At 30.5% G+C, this 18734-nt stretch overlaps 1 protein-coding gene across 2 annotated transcripts; it reads right to left on the reverse strand.

The window, feature by feature from the left end:
* Positions 1–586: 586 nt before the first annotated feature.
* LOC134708056 (leucine zipper transcription factor-like protein 1) lies at positions 587–18665 on the reverse strand. Of its 2 annotated transcripts, none has more exons than XM_063568332.1 (10): positions 18585–18665; positions 15927–16054; positions 14807–15001; positions 11826–11964; positions 9801–9887; positions 6786–6830; positions 6311–6376; positions 5640–5741; positions 3670–3773; positions 587–1673 (listed from the first exon to the last, which is right to left on the reverse strand). In XM_063568332.1, exons 1-10 carry the CDS (start codon positions 18585–18587, stop codon positions 1646–1648), a joined length of 897 nt encoding a protein of 298 aa, XP_063424402.1. In that variant the 5' UTR covers positions 18588–18665; the 3' UTR covers positions 587–1645. The 2 variants fall into 2 exon arrangements, with proteins under 2 accessions (XP_063424402.1, XP_063424403.1); XM_063568333.1 differs by having other exon boundaries at positions 18569–18643.
* Between the last annotated feature and the right edge of the window lie 69 nt (positions 18666–18734).

The following is an 18734-nucleotide window of genomic DNA, read 5'->3' on the forward strand; positions in this document are numbered from 1 at the left end:
ATGTCCAACTGGCAGGTGTTGTCTGACGGTGACCTCATTTTTATGGTTCAGTGGTCAAAGCAACGTTTTTGAGTTTTGGTCTTTTTTCTTATACTATCTATATGCAATAGGTCAAATATACTTGGTGTATGGAAATATTTATGATATACATGTTAGTCTGGCAGGTTGTATTTGACCTTGACCTCTTTTTCATGGTTTATTGCTCTGTGTAAAGTTTTTGTGTTTCAGTATGTTTTTCTTATACTTCAAGAAATAGGTCAACAATATTTGTTGTATGGAAGGATTGTAAGAAGTACATATCTGTCTAGTATGGTTCATCTGACCTTGACATCATTTTTCATGGTCCATTGGTCAATGCTTAGTTTCCTAACTTAAGTCTATTTCTTAGATACTTTTAGCAGTAGGTCAACTGTAGTGTTTTGAATGATTGTAAGATGTACATGTATTTCTCGTTTGGTTTATATGACTTTGACCTCATTCTCTTAGATTCGATCATGTTGATTGTATGTGATACTTGTAGTAAAGCTTTTTATTTAGGAATATTAACATTATATCAATGTTTAGTAAAGAAGGTGAGACATTTCAGCGTGTGCACTCCTGTTTTCTTTTATTAATTTGTACATAAGTTAGGTCGTTAGTTAGCAGAGGGTGATACACTGATAAAAGTACATAATAAATGATACACATAATTTGTACAAAAAATTCTTTATTATACATTATACAGTTTGTAAAACAGAAAGTAAAGGCTATTTATTTTACAATATCAACACATAACTTTAAGTCATACTACAGAAATTAATTTAAATATATGAGTACAGTAGTCAATGATATTCACAAATTAATTACAACCTTACAATGTATAAAAGATAGTAGAAATAGAAACTTACACAAACAACTGCTATAATGTTTTTAACTATTTAAACACCATAACAAATTTACAATTGATATCAAATATAAAAATGAGATGTGGTATGATCTCCAATGAGACAACTATCAATCAGAGTTAAATTGAATGGTAGTACAAATGTAATAGAATATAGGCCGACTAAGGACTTTTAACAATGTGATGAATCCATACCATATTGTTGGGTTCAAATGTCGCCAGACATGAAAAAATTGCAACAATTTGAGTGAGATAAAGTCACATCCTAATTCATAACAAAATAATTTAAAAAATACAAATATGACAGACGTGAACTAACACTCACTTTTATTGTATGGACTTTTCTAATCTATATATCTATTAACAAATTAACTAAATTGTTTAAAAATCATATCTATAAACAAAGTATTTTTGCACTTATATGAACAAGTTTTCCTGTAATCAAGGTATGTAATTCCTTGCTGTTATCCATTTGAACAATGAAAGGGAAGTTAAGAATTCATAAACAGATCTTTTAAAGTTCAATACTGTATCTAGTGCATTTATACTTGAAATAGAAGATATGACTCAAGAGATTTTAACAGAAGTTTGAATGAATAACCTAAAACAAATAATATATATGTATTAATGACAAATATATTGATCCTAAATAATAAAACTAAAGGACACCAGAGTTTCACATATTGTTCATAAAGCATAATTGCTAAAGGGATATACATTTATGAACACAATGATAAAAGTGAGTTATTGCTGTATTATGCTTCAATCTTCATCTGCTACACTTTCATACCTAAAAAGTATAGAAATTAATTAATAAATAAGGTCACGGAGGTGGCTTATGTCTTTTAATCTAGACAAAACAGAAATAATGATTTTTCAAATAAAGATGTGCCCATTCTAAAATTCTGCTTAAATGATAAAAAAAAATGTCACAAACACCTTGGGGTACATTTTGCTCTGATGCTCGGTGGAACTGTCATATAGATAATCTGATTATCAGTGTTACGAAACATTCAAATATCCTGAGAAAACTCAGTATCAACTTTGTAGAAAAAGTTTATTTAGTATTTATAAGACCAATTTTTGAATATGCAACTGAAGTTTGGAATAATTGTGGGATAGGATATGTTAATAAACTTGAAAGTTTGCAGCTAGAAGCTGCTAGAGTAGTTACTGGTTTGCCTATATTTACAAAATCTGAAATTCTGTATGAAATGACGAAAATTCAACATTTAACATAACCAAGCTCCAGATTATCTATGCAAACTTGTTCCACCTAGTGTACAGAGCCCAACTGCATATCTCTTGAGAAATGGCAATGACATCATTTTTCCTTTTTGTAGATTATCTCTTACTAAAGAATCTTTTATACCATCAACTATTAACCTATGGAATCATACCTATTTGTCCCTTTAAAAATCAGACTCAATATCAAAGTTTAAAATCCAATTAAAAAGGTTGAATTTCACAAATAAAGATGTACCTAAACACTATCTATATGGACCGAGGAAACTAAATATGATTCTAACACAATTCAGATGCTACTCATCTTGCTTGAACTATGACTTGTTTAGAGTCAATATAATTGCTGATCCATCTTGCTTTTGTGGATTCTACATTGAGACTGTACACCATTTCCTTTTTGACTGCTCTTTATATACACACCAGAGAGAAATTCTGATGAACAATCTAAGATGGCTTCCTGATGACCTTATACTGAATGTTAAGTTACTTACATCTGGTAATCCGAAACCTCTCGTATGCACAAAACGTGAATATATTCAAACAAGTATTTGAATTTATAAAAAGGTCTGAGAGATTTCTTGTTATGTAGAAAAATGTATTTACAGTTCATCCACGTCATCATTATCATCATAATCATCGTTTTCAATGTTTACATTTATTTCTGTTTCATTTTTTTTCTCAATTGATAGACCTCGTAAAATATTGTTAATTTTGATATTGCATGCTCATATTAATATTGTATTGTAAATTTTTGTCATTCGAAGCGGACTTCATAAGTATGCCTTACTTGTGTTCAATCCATTTTTCTCTGAGTTAATAAAATATGTTTAAACTAAAAATTAATTCCATTATAGGCATACTTGACACACACACTCATTTATCATTGATCATATTTCTATTTATCATATACTGCAGGTTAAGTGAGGTTAGTTTTCCCTACTTGTTCATAGGGGGCTGCAAGATAAATTGAATAAGTAAAAACCTGTTGTTTAAACTAGAGACTACAAAGAGTCTGTGGTCTTGCCTGGGTCTATGTGTATCTCTAGCAACAATTACTGGACACTATAATTATCATACCTGAAGACACCTGACTATTTCATCTATGCTTACCTGTTTCAAGATCTGAACTTGCTGATCATTTTTGCTTTTTTATGATAATATTCAAAATAATATGCAATATTACTCATAAATCTGTGTAAATCAACACTTAAGGGAAAGAAATGAGTTGAGTGACAATTTCAGAACTGTGACTTGTAGATTCTGTCTTGCCTTGCCATCTTGAAGATTCATTTAAGAGCAATAAGTCCTATAGATGCCATCTGACAAATTTGATGTACATGAAAGTACATTCTGAACAAAACAATTCGGTCCTGTCAGACTTTCTTTATTGATAGCAGTTATTATGATAACACAAATTTAAAAGTCAGCTAGGTATCAAACACTCAAGCTCCTCCTATCTTGGCAAGCAATCTACCTTAATATAAACTTAAACTATGTAGAGGGTATAACAGGTCATATGACTAAGGATACTTTTTTCTTACTTTGATAATCTTTTCCGCAGCTGTTTTAGTTGATCATTTTTAGAAACCAGCATCTTCTTTAAATTTCTAAATGGATTTGTTTGGCTGACCTTCTTCTCCAATTCCTGTAAAATAATTAAATAATAAATTGCACTCTGGGAAATGATAAATATAACTATAAATAATTTGTAAAAGTAGTCACTATTTTGACAGTGTTAAACATGTTCTGGTCCAAGACCACAGTTATTGTCCTTTGATTTTTTCGTTGTCCATGAATATAGTCCTTAGTGTGGACAATTCTTTTTATACCACTTCCAAATTTATTTCTCTATGTTTTATGCCTCACCTAGCAAGTAGGGGGGTTAAATGACACTTTAAAAAAAAATTGGGTCATGAATTTTAAAGTAAAGTGGTGATTTGGGGGCTAGGATGAAATTTGAAAAAAATAGGCAGGACAGGAGTTTTGAGTAAAAAAAAGGCAGGATGACAATTTATGTAAAAAAAAATCAGGATAAACTAAAAAAAAAAAAAAAAAGCAGGATCGGATAGAGTGAAAAATAAAAAGGCAGGACAGAGATTACAACTAAAAAAAAATGCAGGACAAAATTTTTCATCCTAGCCCCCCATAAAAATCAAATGGTAGCTCCCTTAGAGCTGATGAAATTTTCTTATAATTTGTATCAAAAGTAGTACAACACACTGTAAAAATATTATTGAGAACACACTGGTAGTATTTTTTAAATTTTCATTTATTGTCTAAAAAAAAATGCACTGCAAGATAACTGTGGTCTCGGACCTTCTATAAAAGTTCTTGGTAAAGATATGTGTAAAAATTTATTTGTTCTTTCTAACTTTCTTGTTTTGAGCACAAGAGCAATATACATGTACATTGACTAAACAGTAACAGACTATAATGCTCTGTTAGGTAAATCTGTTTGCTATGTTAAATGATTGTAGACCACTTAATATACTCTATCTTAACTGTGGTCCAATGAAGTATTTATTAAACTTGAGGCTGACTCCCTTTTTTTGGAAGACAGTTTAAGTACCTTAACTATATTCCTACATGGAGTCATATAATTGTCTTAAATAATTTGGAATGCAAGTTCTTATCCTCTCAGTGCACTGTATGTCCTTTCTTTAAAGAGTTCATGTTCTTGTATATAGAATATGCCATGAATGATTTTTTTTTAATTCAATGAAGTAACAATAGAGCTAAACTACCTATTAGACATAGGAAAAGAAATTAAGGTTGACGACAGGTCTAGATGTAGAACAGGAACAACAATAGTTTCCTTTTTCAAACTGTAAATTTAGAACTTATTGTGTGAATTAGTTATTGTAATTTTAGAAAATCTGCATACAGGTATATTTAAATTATATGCAGGTTCTTATTATTGCTATACTCAATCAGTTGCATATTCACATTTTAAAGTGCCAGTCTTTGTAAGAATCAGGCAATTTAGGTAAAAATCAAAACATGATCAGAAAAAACCCACCGAGCTATTCATGCTATTTATTACTAATCATCATCCTCAGTTAAAAATAATTGGTCTTTCGTTTATGTGTGTTTGGCAATATCAAATAACTTGGTTAGAAAATTGGTTAGAATGATAGCAAATTACAGAGTTATCTCCCCTTATTTGTAAATTTCTAGTGCAACCAAATTGTATCTTCTATTACCAGAACAGAAAACAGAAATGAAAGTTATTTTTGTGTATAACTACATTTAATAAATTGAAATCAATGTCAAATTGGGTGGGGTATTTTGGTCATGTTTTCACCACTGCCTGATTCTTAGGCAGACTGGCACTTTAAAACTAAACCTCAAAATAATTTCTAAATTTACAGTATCTGATTGAATTCATTGAATTACCATAATAAATCATCTAGTTCATTTTTCTACTTATATACCTTCTGATCATGCAGAAGATTGTGTTGTACCTCTACTATCTTAAGTTCTACATGAAAAACCTGAATGTTATTATTACCTTCTCAGCTAATTCTAGCATTTCTCTAATCCGTAATAATTCATGTTTAGTAGATACCAAGTCATTGTCCACATCACCTGCTGAAGGACTACTTTTCTTACTCTAAAAATACAAACAATACACATTTTGTTTTATTAACATTTGATCAACACTTAAAACCTTCAGAGTGTAATGAGCTGACCAATTAATTTTGTGTAATCTACATTTGTAACATTAGTTAAGATTTATGTTAAAATCTTCTCAACAGCTATAAGTTAAGAATAGACAGGGAAATTTACTCTGGTCAAATTTTCACATTTATGTAGGTGCCGCAAAAACAAAGTGAAAATTATGCATGCAATAAAAAAAGTTTTTTTTTTAAATCAGATTTCTTTCTTACATTGCTTATTTTGACAGGTATATTTGTGCCAACTATGACAAACTAACCCTGAAGCATTTTAATTTGTGTTTGATTGAATGATACTGCAAAGAACAATTAATGGCAGTAGTTGTCAAAAACTGTACCTCCGTCTGCAGCGGTTGTAAAAATATTTTGCTTTCTAATCACAATAAGACAACTTTTTTTCATTTATTGAAACATATGAAATAAAAATACAGCTACCACACAAGAAATTAGGACTTAAATATTTGTAATTCTCAAACTTAGACTTTTTTTGCGAACTTAAAACTACCTTTTCTAGCTCTAGCTCTAGTTTTGCCATTTTCTCTCTTGTTTCTTCAAGTTCACTTTCTGAAACCTGTAAGATAAAATATGCATTTTTTAATACCATAAAAATCTAAGGAAGTTATCATTCAAACATAAAAAGAATTCCAATCAGACAAATGACATATTTACCAATCTATAGACTAAATATGTTTTTACTTCAGTCGAGGACAATGACATATAACAGAGGAATCTTTTGAACACTAGCCATCTATGAAAATAATTTATATTTCATTTTAAATTACAACATTCTCATGTACCTAAAATTGGATATGAAAAGTAAATACATTGTATATATTCCATTATCAGTACTGAAACTCTTTGCTAAACCTCAAAGGACTTAAATGTTTTGACAATATTTCCAGTGAGGAAAATTTTCATTACTGTTTTGACAAATTCTCAATAAGAAAATCATCAAAACTTTTCTATTTTGTAACATTTACCTTTCCACTTGATTTTACAGCTGAAGCTAGTTCTTGTATTGCAGCCTGTAAAAAGGTGAGAAATATTGTTATTATGTAATACATTAAAATTGTCAACCATGAAGCAGAAGTTTTAATCTAAAACTTTCAAGTATGCATGCAAGAAACATATATAAAACTAGAAGATGCCATAGAAATTGCTAGTATATGAATTGGATTTTACCTGTATAGATATACAATATTGGAACAGTGTAGGAAAATATAAAATTTATTTGTACAAACTTATATTTACCGGTAATTAAGAAACAGACAAAAAAGCAAGGCTTGCCAAGTGAGTTGACCATCGAAATGAGGGAATGGTCAGATCTCAGACGAAAGTGCCAGTTAGATATGAAAACATTACACATGCCCAGGGTGCAGGATTTTCTCAGTGTAACCAGGTCACCCATGTGTGGCTTTCAGCTGTTATCTGCTCTTTGGTCAGTTTTTTCCCCTCTCTTTTGACATATGATATTTCCCATTTCCATTCTCAATTTTGATACAAAATAGTTGACTTATTTCTTACAGAATCTGATAAGAAGACTTAACACAAAACTCAATTCTGACCAACAGACCATGACAATGAGGTTAAGATCAGATAAGACTAGAACAAGAATGTGTCCATAGTACATGGATGCCCCACTCACACTATAATTTCCATGTTCAGTTGACCATGAAAATTAGGGTCAAAACTTTAATGTGGAATTGAAATTAGAAAGATCATATCATAGGGAACATGTGTACTAAGTTTCAAGTCAATGTGACTTTAACTTGATCAAAAACTACCTTGACCAAAATCTTTAACCTGAACTTCTCACTGACACTATCATTTTCTATGTTTAGTGGAACATGAAATTGGGGTCAAAACTATAATTTAGCATTAAAATTAGAAAGATCCTATCATGGGGAACATGTGTACTAAGTTTTAAGTTGATTTGACTTCAACTTCATCAAAAACAACCTTGACCAAAAACTTAAACTGAAGCAGGATGAACGGATGGACGAACAAAGGGACAAACGGAGGCACAGACCAGAAAACATAATGCCCCTCTTCTATCTTATGTGGGCATAAAAACAGACATGTACACCTAAAAATCATTTGAATACAAATATAGTTGACTTAATTATTACTTGTAGTATCTTAAAAAACAGACCAAACCACAAAAAATTTAACACCATACATAGTTGACCTACTGTTTATCTGAAAATGGACCTAATCACATGACTTGAACACTAAGGCCCAAGTCAAATGAAGGAAATATAAAAAATTTAGAAATGTACCATATATATATATATAGATCTATCTTATTACTCATGATGAATGGACAAACGAATGGATAGACTAGTGCACATACCAAAAAAACACCTCTAAGTGGGATATAAAAACTACTGCGAAAGTACTTAATTTCAAGGGGTACCGATTTTTGTGGATTACTTTATCCACGAATTTAAGTGTCCTACGAAATAAAACAACCATTGTCCAAATCAAGACATGGCAAGATCCCCATCGGTAGGTTTGACTACTGATATGATCCAGAGAATATATTGAATAACGCCAAATCTGAGAATACTTTAATAGCAGTCACAAATCTACAACCGCATGCAGAATTATACCCATTTAATCTTTAATAACCTTAACTACAACTATGGATCTTTTAATTCTCATAAAAACTATTTTTGATCGATGAAAGTCAGATTTCTGGTATTGATCGATATGCTAGTATGATAAAGTGTTCATTTTATATCCTCATAGTTCTCGTACTGATGGGAAATAATAGTTTCATGCTGAGCTTGATTTTGATAAGAATTATTTGACAATTCAAGAGGTGTTTATAGCATTTGTTTATGTTACTGTTTTCTTTAGGTGACATGTTTATGGTCTAATTAACACCTTTGATGGTATTTAATCTGTTATCATGGGTTAATTAGTGTTATCACTACGATTTACACAGGTCAATGTTTACTCAGTGTTTTGCATTTGCGCCGATCTGCATTTCATTTGCACAGATTTTTTCTTTTATTTGCGTCGATTTTTCTGTTCATTTGCACCGATTTTTTTACAGGTAAATTACAGGTGAATGTTATTTTTCATTAATCTTATTATATTATTATGTTATATTATATATACATTGTATGACTGTTGTCCTGTGCTCACCACGAGAAGGTGGAAGTAGAATCTCGAGCAGGATAAGTCAGTTAAAATGCACTACGTTCACATACTTTAAAATAAAGAAGCAAAAACCTTGGATAAAATCACTCTGCTTATACTAAAATTACAAATTAAAACTATATTTACATTATTAAAATTCATAAAAAACAGAAAACATTAAAATCATAAATCTGTTCTTGCCGAGTATTTATAGGCAACACTAATCTAATATATTTATTTCTTGTGATTTCATCTATTCTATTTTACCAATATACCTTCAATACATGTACAAGTATTTAATCAACTGTGTTAAACTGCAAATGCAATAAGGAGCAAATTTAAAATCGGCGCAAATGAAAAAATGAAATTGGCACAAATGAAAGAATGACAATTTGAAAAATCTGTGGAAATGTCATAAGCCCTGTTTACTTTGCAATTTCCTTCAATCCTTTGTTTCTTAAGGCTTTAATTTTTCAATTATTGATATTTTACAAAACTTAAATTCACAAACTTACAAATCCACGAACGTGTAAATATAGCTCAAACCACGAAAATTGCTACCCTTGAATTAAAGTACTTTCACATCAGGAAATAACTCACTCAATATATCAATACAAAAAACACAAAAACACTAAAGACACAGTACAGAACTGAGAATACTCAGCTTAAAACTGAAAGCTAGTTTAAATTAGCCTATTTAAACTAATAAAAAATCGTGTATTTAAGACAAAAATATCAATCAGTATACATCCTTTATCAAATGGACTTAGTTAACAGTCAGAAAAGAAAAATGTATCAAGAGGCTTCAAATAATAAACTGACTCTCAAGAAACATATACTACAATTACCTGTCCTCCTAGTGAAACCAACTTTTCTTTAGCTTTCATATTCTCATTCATTAATTTGTAATTTTCTTGTTCTAACTCTTCAATTTTCTGCAAAAAAATTAAACTATTCTGTAGCTATTTTAATCTAATCAATAAAAAATAAAAATTGTTTTAGATATAACTGAAAATAATGTCACACCAGAGTTAGCAACTGTTACATTTTATCATTTAAAGAAAACACTTTTGCAAAGGCAAGATGATTGGAGTTCAATGATTACTGTAAATTCAGAAATTATTGCGTGCATTTATTATTGCGATGTTGTCATTTTAGACTTAAATGTGATTCTATTTTTTACGATGTTGATAATAATCCTGTTAAATTCATATTAAATATTTCAAATTGCGAGTTTAAATTATTGCGTTAACAACTCATTCGCATTTTTCGCAATAATAAAAACCTCGCATTAATTTCTGTATTTACAGTATTTGTTTTTCACTTAACTGATTTATGACTATATATATTTAACAGCAGTACACTACTGTTGCCTTTATTTAACATTCATTCTCTTTACCTCTTCAAAACTTTTAAAAATATGTACGAGATACCTTGTTTAACCAGATGCTCTGCAGGGCACAGCTTTATACGATTGCAGAGGTTGAACCCTGAATAGTATGTACACAACATTAAAGCTGGATTCAGCTCTGAGTTTGGATTGTGATTAAATAGTTGATAGACAGCATAGGTTTCTGACCCAAAATGAATGTGGTCAATTTACTTTGCTGTTGAATTTTAATCCCCTTAAAAAATATATTTAAGGAACTTTTCTTTTTAATTTCTGAAATCTGAAATGAGAAAACTTGTACACCCCACCCCAACAAATTCTTATTTCCCCCCCCTTTCCCCCCATTTTTTTTCACCTCCCTCTTTCCCTTATCCCCCAAAAAATATCACTTCAAATTTCTTTTGGAGTTTGCAACAATAACTACTCATTTAAAAACATCAGAAAATATCAAAATATAAAATGTCCTACAGTCATGGTTTAAACATGTTAAACCAATATTAATTAATAATAACTTCTAAAAAAAATACAGCTAATCATCTCATTTCTTAAATCATAAGTTTCAAGCAGTGTAAGGGAGGTAATCAAACATATATATAACAGTATTTTTTAAATGGAATTGGGTTACATCCCTTACACTGCTTTTATATTGTCTAAACTGTCCTTTAACCAGAAAAACCCTTGGTTTCCCCCTTTTTTGCTCTTATTTGCTACATTATTTGAGCCATATCCCCCATACCCATTCCTTTGCAGTATGGAAACTTGTGGTATAATTTCAGAGAGATTCATACACTTAAGGTAAACTTAATTCCAGCCTTTGTTTGTAGTAGGAAACCTTGTAATATAATTTCAGTGAGATCAACACATCTTAACACAAGTTATTGTCTGTAAACTAGAAAAATGCTCCTTTTTTGCCCTTTTAATTAACCCTTATTCCTACATGTTTGGGGAAATTAACCCCAAACTCAATCACAGCCTTCCATTTTTTATATGGAACCTTGTGGTACAATATCAAGAGATCCATACAGTTACACACAAGTTATTGCCCTGAAACTAGAAAAATTCTTGTTTTGGCCCCTTTTTGGCCCTTAATTTCTACACTGTTTGCCCCATAACCCTTAAAATAAATTCTACTTATGATATTTAACATTGCCGTGTGTTTTCAGGGCAATTGAAATATTTATACACATTTTATTCTCCTGAAACTAAAAAAATGCTTGTATGGGCCCCTTTGGGCCCCTAATTCTTAAACCTTTTGGACCATAACCCCCATAATCAATCACAACCTTATTTTTGTGGTTATAAACATTGTGTTTAAATGTCATTGATTTCTATTATTTTATACTAAAGTTATTATCTGGCAACGATCTGTCATTTTAAATTTTTGTGGTCGTATAAAAAGATATCAAGCATACCTTATTACTGCAACATGTGAATTAACATCAATTCAAATGAATTTTAACGTAAATCAAAACATTTTATTTACCATGTGTAATAATGATGTTCCTCCTGTTTCATTTAATGGTACTAGTTTAACATTCTTCAATACACTATTTAAATCGGTATCTCTTTTCGTTCCTCTAAAATTTTCTTCTTCAAATTCTGCAATGTTCTCTAAAAGGTCTCTACAATTTATAAACAAAACGTTAGTCAAATAATAAAGAGTACTTTTCTTTTTTGTTTGTTCTACTTACTAAAGTACTGGTGGAGACTTAAAATGAATAGAAACTAAAACAATAACATCTACATGTATTGAAAAAAAAACATTATACTATGCCCATGATCTGTATTGTATTTCAAGGGTCAAAATATTATGCATGGAAAGACATTAATGTAAGGCAAACCTTTATTTGATTACATTCATGTCATTTTGACTCTGGTGGATCTTTGTCTCGTTATACCAAATCTCCTTTTATTTTTTTTAAATATCTACTATCTGAGATTTTGAACCAAGTTACCACACAACTAGAGATTTACTATCTGCTATCAAAATATTTTCTTGCAAGTAGAAATCCTTTGTGGACATTAACAACAAGAATATAAACACTATTCAAATGTGATGTATACAAACTGAAACCAGATGCTCTGCAGGGCACAGCTTTATACAACCGTAGAGGTTGAACCCTGAACGGTTGGGGCAAGTATGGACACAACATTCAAGCCTGATTCAGCTCTAAATTTGGATTGTGATTTAATAGTTGACACAGCATAGGTTTCTGACACAGAATGAATGTGGTCTAATGAACTTAATTTTTTTTTGCCTTTGAGCAATTCACTATGCTGTTGAAAATTAATCCTCTCAAAAAAATGTTTGAAGAAATTTTCTTTTTATGAAATCTGAAATGAGAAAAATTTATCCCTCCCACCCCCCACCCCCCCAATTTTTTTTCACGTCCCTCTTTCATTAATTCCAAAACTGATCTCGATTCAAATTTCTAATGGAGTTTGCAACAATAACAACTCATTTAAATACATCATAAAATATTTAAATGTAAAAAAAGTGCTTATTATTGTCCATTTGACTTCTATATATTTGCAGAAAAAAAATCTTAAAAATTCATTTTTAAAAATTAATAATTTTTTTCTTGATATATATTAATATATGATACGTACGAACTCTAACTATTAATTTCATAATTTTTTGTCGATAAATAAAAAAGTTTCCCATTAGGTCTCTATGTTAATTTTATTTTTTGGAGTGTTGATTACCTGATGGAGTAAGTATAAGTGGTGTAACGGCCTTCCAACCAAAACAAAAACAACATACATGTGCTTTTAAAGTTTGTTTATTTGTACCATGTGACTTTGTATATTTGAATATAAAGAAGACCTGTACTGACCAACAAACAAAATAAGATTTCATGTCATGTAATTGCTTCCTAGATGTGCGATGTGCATTTTGCACATTAATGAATACCTTAATGTATATTAACTTTAGTCTGTTTTTTAATAACACTTTTCAGAGCCTCTTTGTCTTTTTATGTAACTCACCATGCTAAAAGCATGAAAAGTTTGTGTATAGTTAATAGTCAACTTATATAATGATATAAAAACAATAATCTGAAGTGATGATTAATTTCATTGGTGTCCTTTAATATTTAAATTGGTAAAGTCACATGGTACAAATAAACAAACTTTAAAAGCACATGTATGTTGTTTTTGTTTTGGTTGGAAGGCCGTTGCACCACTTATACTTACTCCATCAGGTAATCAACACTTCAAAAAATAAAATTAACATAGAGACCTAATGGGAAACTTTTATTTATTGACCCAAAATTATGAAATTAATAGTCAGAGTTCGTATGTATTATATATCAACACAGATCAAGAAAAAAATTATTAATTTTTAAAAATGAATTTTTAAGATTTTTTTTCTGCAAATATATAGAAGTCAAATGGACAAATATCACTAAATGGTAAAGATTGTTTTAATTTATCAGTTGGTTGTAAAAGTGAATATACATTGTATATTGTATAAAACAATGATTTAAGTTGATTCAACTACTATTCTGGACAAAGAAAGATAACTCCAATTGAAAATTTCTTGCTATTGCACAATATTGTGCAATTAGATATTTCTTGATTTAGCGCAATACTGTGCAATTGAAAATTTCTTGCTATTGCACAATACTGTGCAATTTTTTCTTGCTTTAGCTGAATACTATGCAACTGAAAATTACTTACTATTGCACAATACTTAATATAATAATTTTGGATCCTAATTTGGACCAACTTGAAAACTGGGCCCATAATCAAAAATCTAAGTACGTGTTTGGATTCAGCATATCGAGGAAGCCCAAGTTTTCAATTTTTGTTAAAATCAAAATTAGTTTAATTTTGGACCCTTTGGACTTTAATGTAGACCAATTTGAAAACAAGGCCGAAAATTAAGAATCTACATACACAGTTAGATTTGGCAAATCAAAGAACCCCAATTATTCAATTTTTGATGAAATCAAACAAAGTTTATATGTGGACCCTTTGGGCCCCTTATTCCTAAACTGTTGGGACCAAAAGTCCCAAAATCAATCCCAACCTTCCTTTTATGGTCATAAACCTTGTGTTTAAATTTCATAGATGTACTTAAACTAAAGTTATGGTGCAAAAACAAGAAAAATGCTTATTTGGCCCCCTTTTTGGCCCCTTATTCCTAAACTGTTGGGACCTCAACTCCAAGAAACAATCCCAACCATCCTTTTATGGTCATAAACCTTGTGTTAAAATTTCATAGATTTCTATTTACTTATATTAAAGTTATAGTGCGAAAACCAAAAGTCTTCGGACGACGACGATGAGACGATGACAGTGTGATACCAATAAATGACCAAAATATCTTCAATTTTTGCGGTCGCATAAAACGGGAATTTTATCAGAATTGTTTAATTATATATAGTATCTACGTAAAACTGCAGTGAAATGGTAGATAATTAAATGCATGCCTTTAAAAGTGTAATCACTATAACTTACTTATTTTCTAATTCTGAAATATCTGCTGCAAGTTTAAGATGCCATTTCTCAGCTTGCTGAAACATTTGTCTCATACACAAAATGTTTGTATGAGAAGTGTTGATAAGTTCTGACTCCACCTCTCCTCTCACCACAGACAACAAGCCATCTAACATATCTGTCACCTCATCTATAGTATAAGTTGTCTCATCAAGTCTGTAAAATACAAGATGTACATGTACTCAGTAGGAACTTTTATAATTTAACAATTATTCTCACATGTACAAATGTATCTAAATCAGAGATAACATTGCTTGTGATAATGTATTTCCATCTTTATCTTTTATTTTGCCAAGCTTGTTAAGGTAAAAAATCAGAATAAATATGAGAAGGGGATGATATTCTGGTATTAGATCGATGTATTTGTATGTTATGATCTTTTATTATTGTAAAAACACTTTTAAGTCTCATGTGATTTTACCCAAGAGAGTAATTTTCAATCAATCTAAGTATTATTTAAGTTATGTAAAGCTGACAATTTGTTCATTTCGAAATATATACAAGTGATTAAAAAAAATAGATTTCAATCTTTTTCTGCACAAGAAAATACAAAAAGATTAAAGATGCCAATTGAGTAGTTTTGGGGATGATCACCAATGGAAGTCTTACTCCCATTTAATACACATCCAAACTCATGTAAACGTGTGATTACGGTTAATTGTTTTTTAACCATTTTAAATGAATCTTCATAAACTATAACAATGTATCACTTATTATTTATCATGTCATAAAACAACACGGTGGTCAGTGTCCAGAAATTTAATTACATGTGTATTGTCAGTATAACTCTTCAATTCATTTAAATCTCTAGCTCATTTTATGACATATGAGTATAAGATGAAGATAAATAATGAATTTTAAATGCTTTCGAGTCGACCATAGTCAAAATACATATCTTTATATGGGACAAAGTTCAGGACCAGGTGAAAACTTCAACTCATCAGAAATTCCTAGTCAACATACATTGTAGCTAGTTCAAGACAACAAGTATTTGTGATAGATATAAATAATAAAATTAATAAAATATTTTGATCAATTTACTTTTAATAATACCTATATTCTTACAAGAGCAAGAGCTTACCTGCTAGTCTTCAATTCTTCAAAACACATTTCTACTGCTCTTAATCTCTGACCTCTTTGATATCTAGAAAATCTCAGAAAATTTAATATCTGAGCTGAATGGTGTTCATTTATACCCAACTTGGTATCCTACAAATAAAGAAGCCATAAACAGTAACAGTAAACACACAACAGCCAAATTGCATCATTAATCTTGCCCTGAATAATTAATTATAAAAAGTGTAACTTCATAAAAAGTTTAAGCCTTTTAGCATGTTTAGATGTTTAGTTTTTCTATGAATAGAATTGAGAACAGAAGTTCTCTTAACTAATTTGCTTAAAATTTTCCCTTGTTGTCAATGTCATTCAGACTCTTTGGACTATGACAATAACAATCTAAACCAAGGAGTAAACAAAGACTAAAAAAAACCAAAGGACGTGTACTTTTGGTATTTGGTTGAATTTTATCTCCAAATAACCATAGATTTGCTCCAAAACACCTTTTGACATCAAGCAACAATAACTGTATAATTATGAAATCAATCTTTTTTTAATTATCACGATTGTACACTGTAATTGTCAAAGTTTACTGGAACTTGTGTGATCTTACGTTATGGCGGAAAAAGTAGCATACATGTATGTACAACTTGTAGAACTGTGTACAAGGCCAAAAATAAAATATTGTTTGTTTCCCCTCCTCTGACTGACCCGGTAAAATGCTGTGATTGGAAAAAGGAGTAGGTCCAGTAATTAATAAGACCCCTTTTTGGGCCCAAAATATAGCATTTTTACAAAATTATTAAAATGTAAACTTTTAGTTATTTATTGGACAGAAGAATGCTTCTGCTACATAATTATGGGCTGTTTTTGAAAATACAATGCACATATATCGGGTAGTAGCACCATTAAGTCATGCTAAATGGCATATTTGGTAGATTTTTCATATTTGAGCTTGAATTGGATCGTTTTTATGACTAAATCAGTTAAAATCTGTCACATAAACTACTTGAATCAATTGAAATAGACACTTAAGTGTTTAAAAAGTGGTCAAAATCTTTTGTCAGATGAACCTGAAATTTGAGGCTGAAATCAGTCCTTACCAGACCAACATTTGTACTCCTTTTATTGGACATTCTTGTCCAAAATTGTTTTTTTTGGCTAAGTTGGTTTTTGGTGATATCTTTCCAATGCTGTAGTAAAGGAGCATTGTTTTTTTTCTCATACCTTTCCGATGCTGTAGTCCACAAGCATTCTAAATCAAGGCATTTTTGCATTGAAGCCTCTATATGATTCAGAATCAAGGAAAAATATAATAATGCCTTGCGGCTGCCACACGATTTGTATTGTGTGCAAATGTGATATTTGAAAATAAAAATCTGAAGCATCTTTCAACCCACTGAGTGCACCTTGATTGGCCATGTCTTTTACCCCTGTTCCTGTTTAAAGGATAAAATCTTTGAGTAAAAATGGTCTGAATCGTGTTTTGAAATCAATCTACTTTTATCTTCGACTTCGAACAGGTTGGGCACAAGTCACAAAATGTTAGATATAGATATGTGAATACCCTGCTTTGGTAACCTCCCTGATTTCTGGTGTAAACAAATCCAGTTATTATTTTTCAATTAATGGCATGAAATTTACAAAAGGGCATGTCTTATGTGATAACCATGATAACTGCATCAGTTGAAATTGTAAATACTCAAAGTATTCTAGGAACAGCAAAACATGAATAAGTGAAGCCTTGTTTTTTCTAGAACTCAAAAAAAACATAGAAATCTTTTGTTAAGGAATTAATTGACAAAGCTGCATGATCCAGGTGTAACTGAACATAACTGAATTTATATGTTCAATTCTACTGAAAGTTTTTCTTCATTGAATTTGATTCCCAATTGTCATTAATATAAGGCAGGAATTACCTGTGAATGGGGACGATGTCTATGATTTTTTTTTAAATCAACAATGTTAAAAAGAGAAACGAAAATACTGTAACGATTCCAATTTTGGTTCTGTTGTTAGAGATTTTAGTTGTGACGTTATTTAAGTAATGATGTCATATGCAATGTAAACAAAGAAACGCAGTCATCACGTAACATCTATTAATAACAAACATTTTTTTTAAATGAATTAGTATTTAGTTCCTTTCTTAGACTGATAGATATACATTTTATTCAAAGTCTCATGTAAACAGGACCAGAAATGGATGTAGATTTCTGCGCCTATCTGGAATATTCAAATTCGCGACAAAAAAAAAATTGAATGATTTTGAGTTCATTAGACCAACATTGTACAATGAGAAAATTCGGGAAATTTTCCCAATTTTTTTTTTTTTATTGAATTTTCTACTGTAATAGGGGACTTCATTTTTTAAGACCAGAAAACTGGGGTTTACACTGTATACAGGGAATACCAAACTTTTCGTGACTTATCTTACCAAGTGTCATTTCTGGAATACAAGTTGGTTACCTTGTGTTATATTAAAGTATAAAGTTGGGTTTTTTTTATAGAGAGACAAGTGTCTGGGAAGCTTAGGATATCAAAGAGATGAGATAAAAAAAAAATTGACATGACTGTGACAAGCCAAATTGAGCCTTTAAAATGCACAGGCCTACGTCATTGTAACTTAGGGTTAATTTTTCCTCCGGTGTTAGTTTTAACTCAACATACACCGTCTTGTAATTACCATGTTTTCTGCAAAAAAAGATCGTACTGCAAGTCGTGGATTGTGGACGGATGCGACGAAATTGTGAAACTCCGCATCAAACGGAAGTTCGTATTAATAAAGAAAAAAGTCAATGTTAATCATCTTTTATGCATAAATCTATCAAAACCT

The sequence above is a fragment of the Mytilus trossulus genome, chromosome 2 (genome assembly GCF_036588685.1).
Source record: "Mytilus trossulus isolate FHL-02 chromosome 2, PNRI_Mtr1.1.1.hap1, whole genome shotgun sequence".
Taxonomy (NCBI): Eukaryota; Metazoa; Mollusca; class Bivalvia; order Mytilida; family Mytilidae; genus Mytilus; species Mytilus trossulus.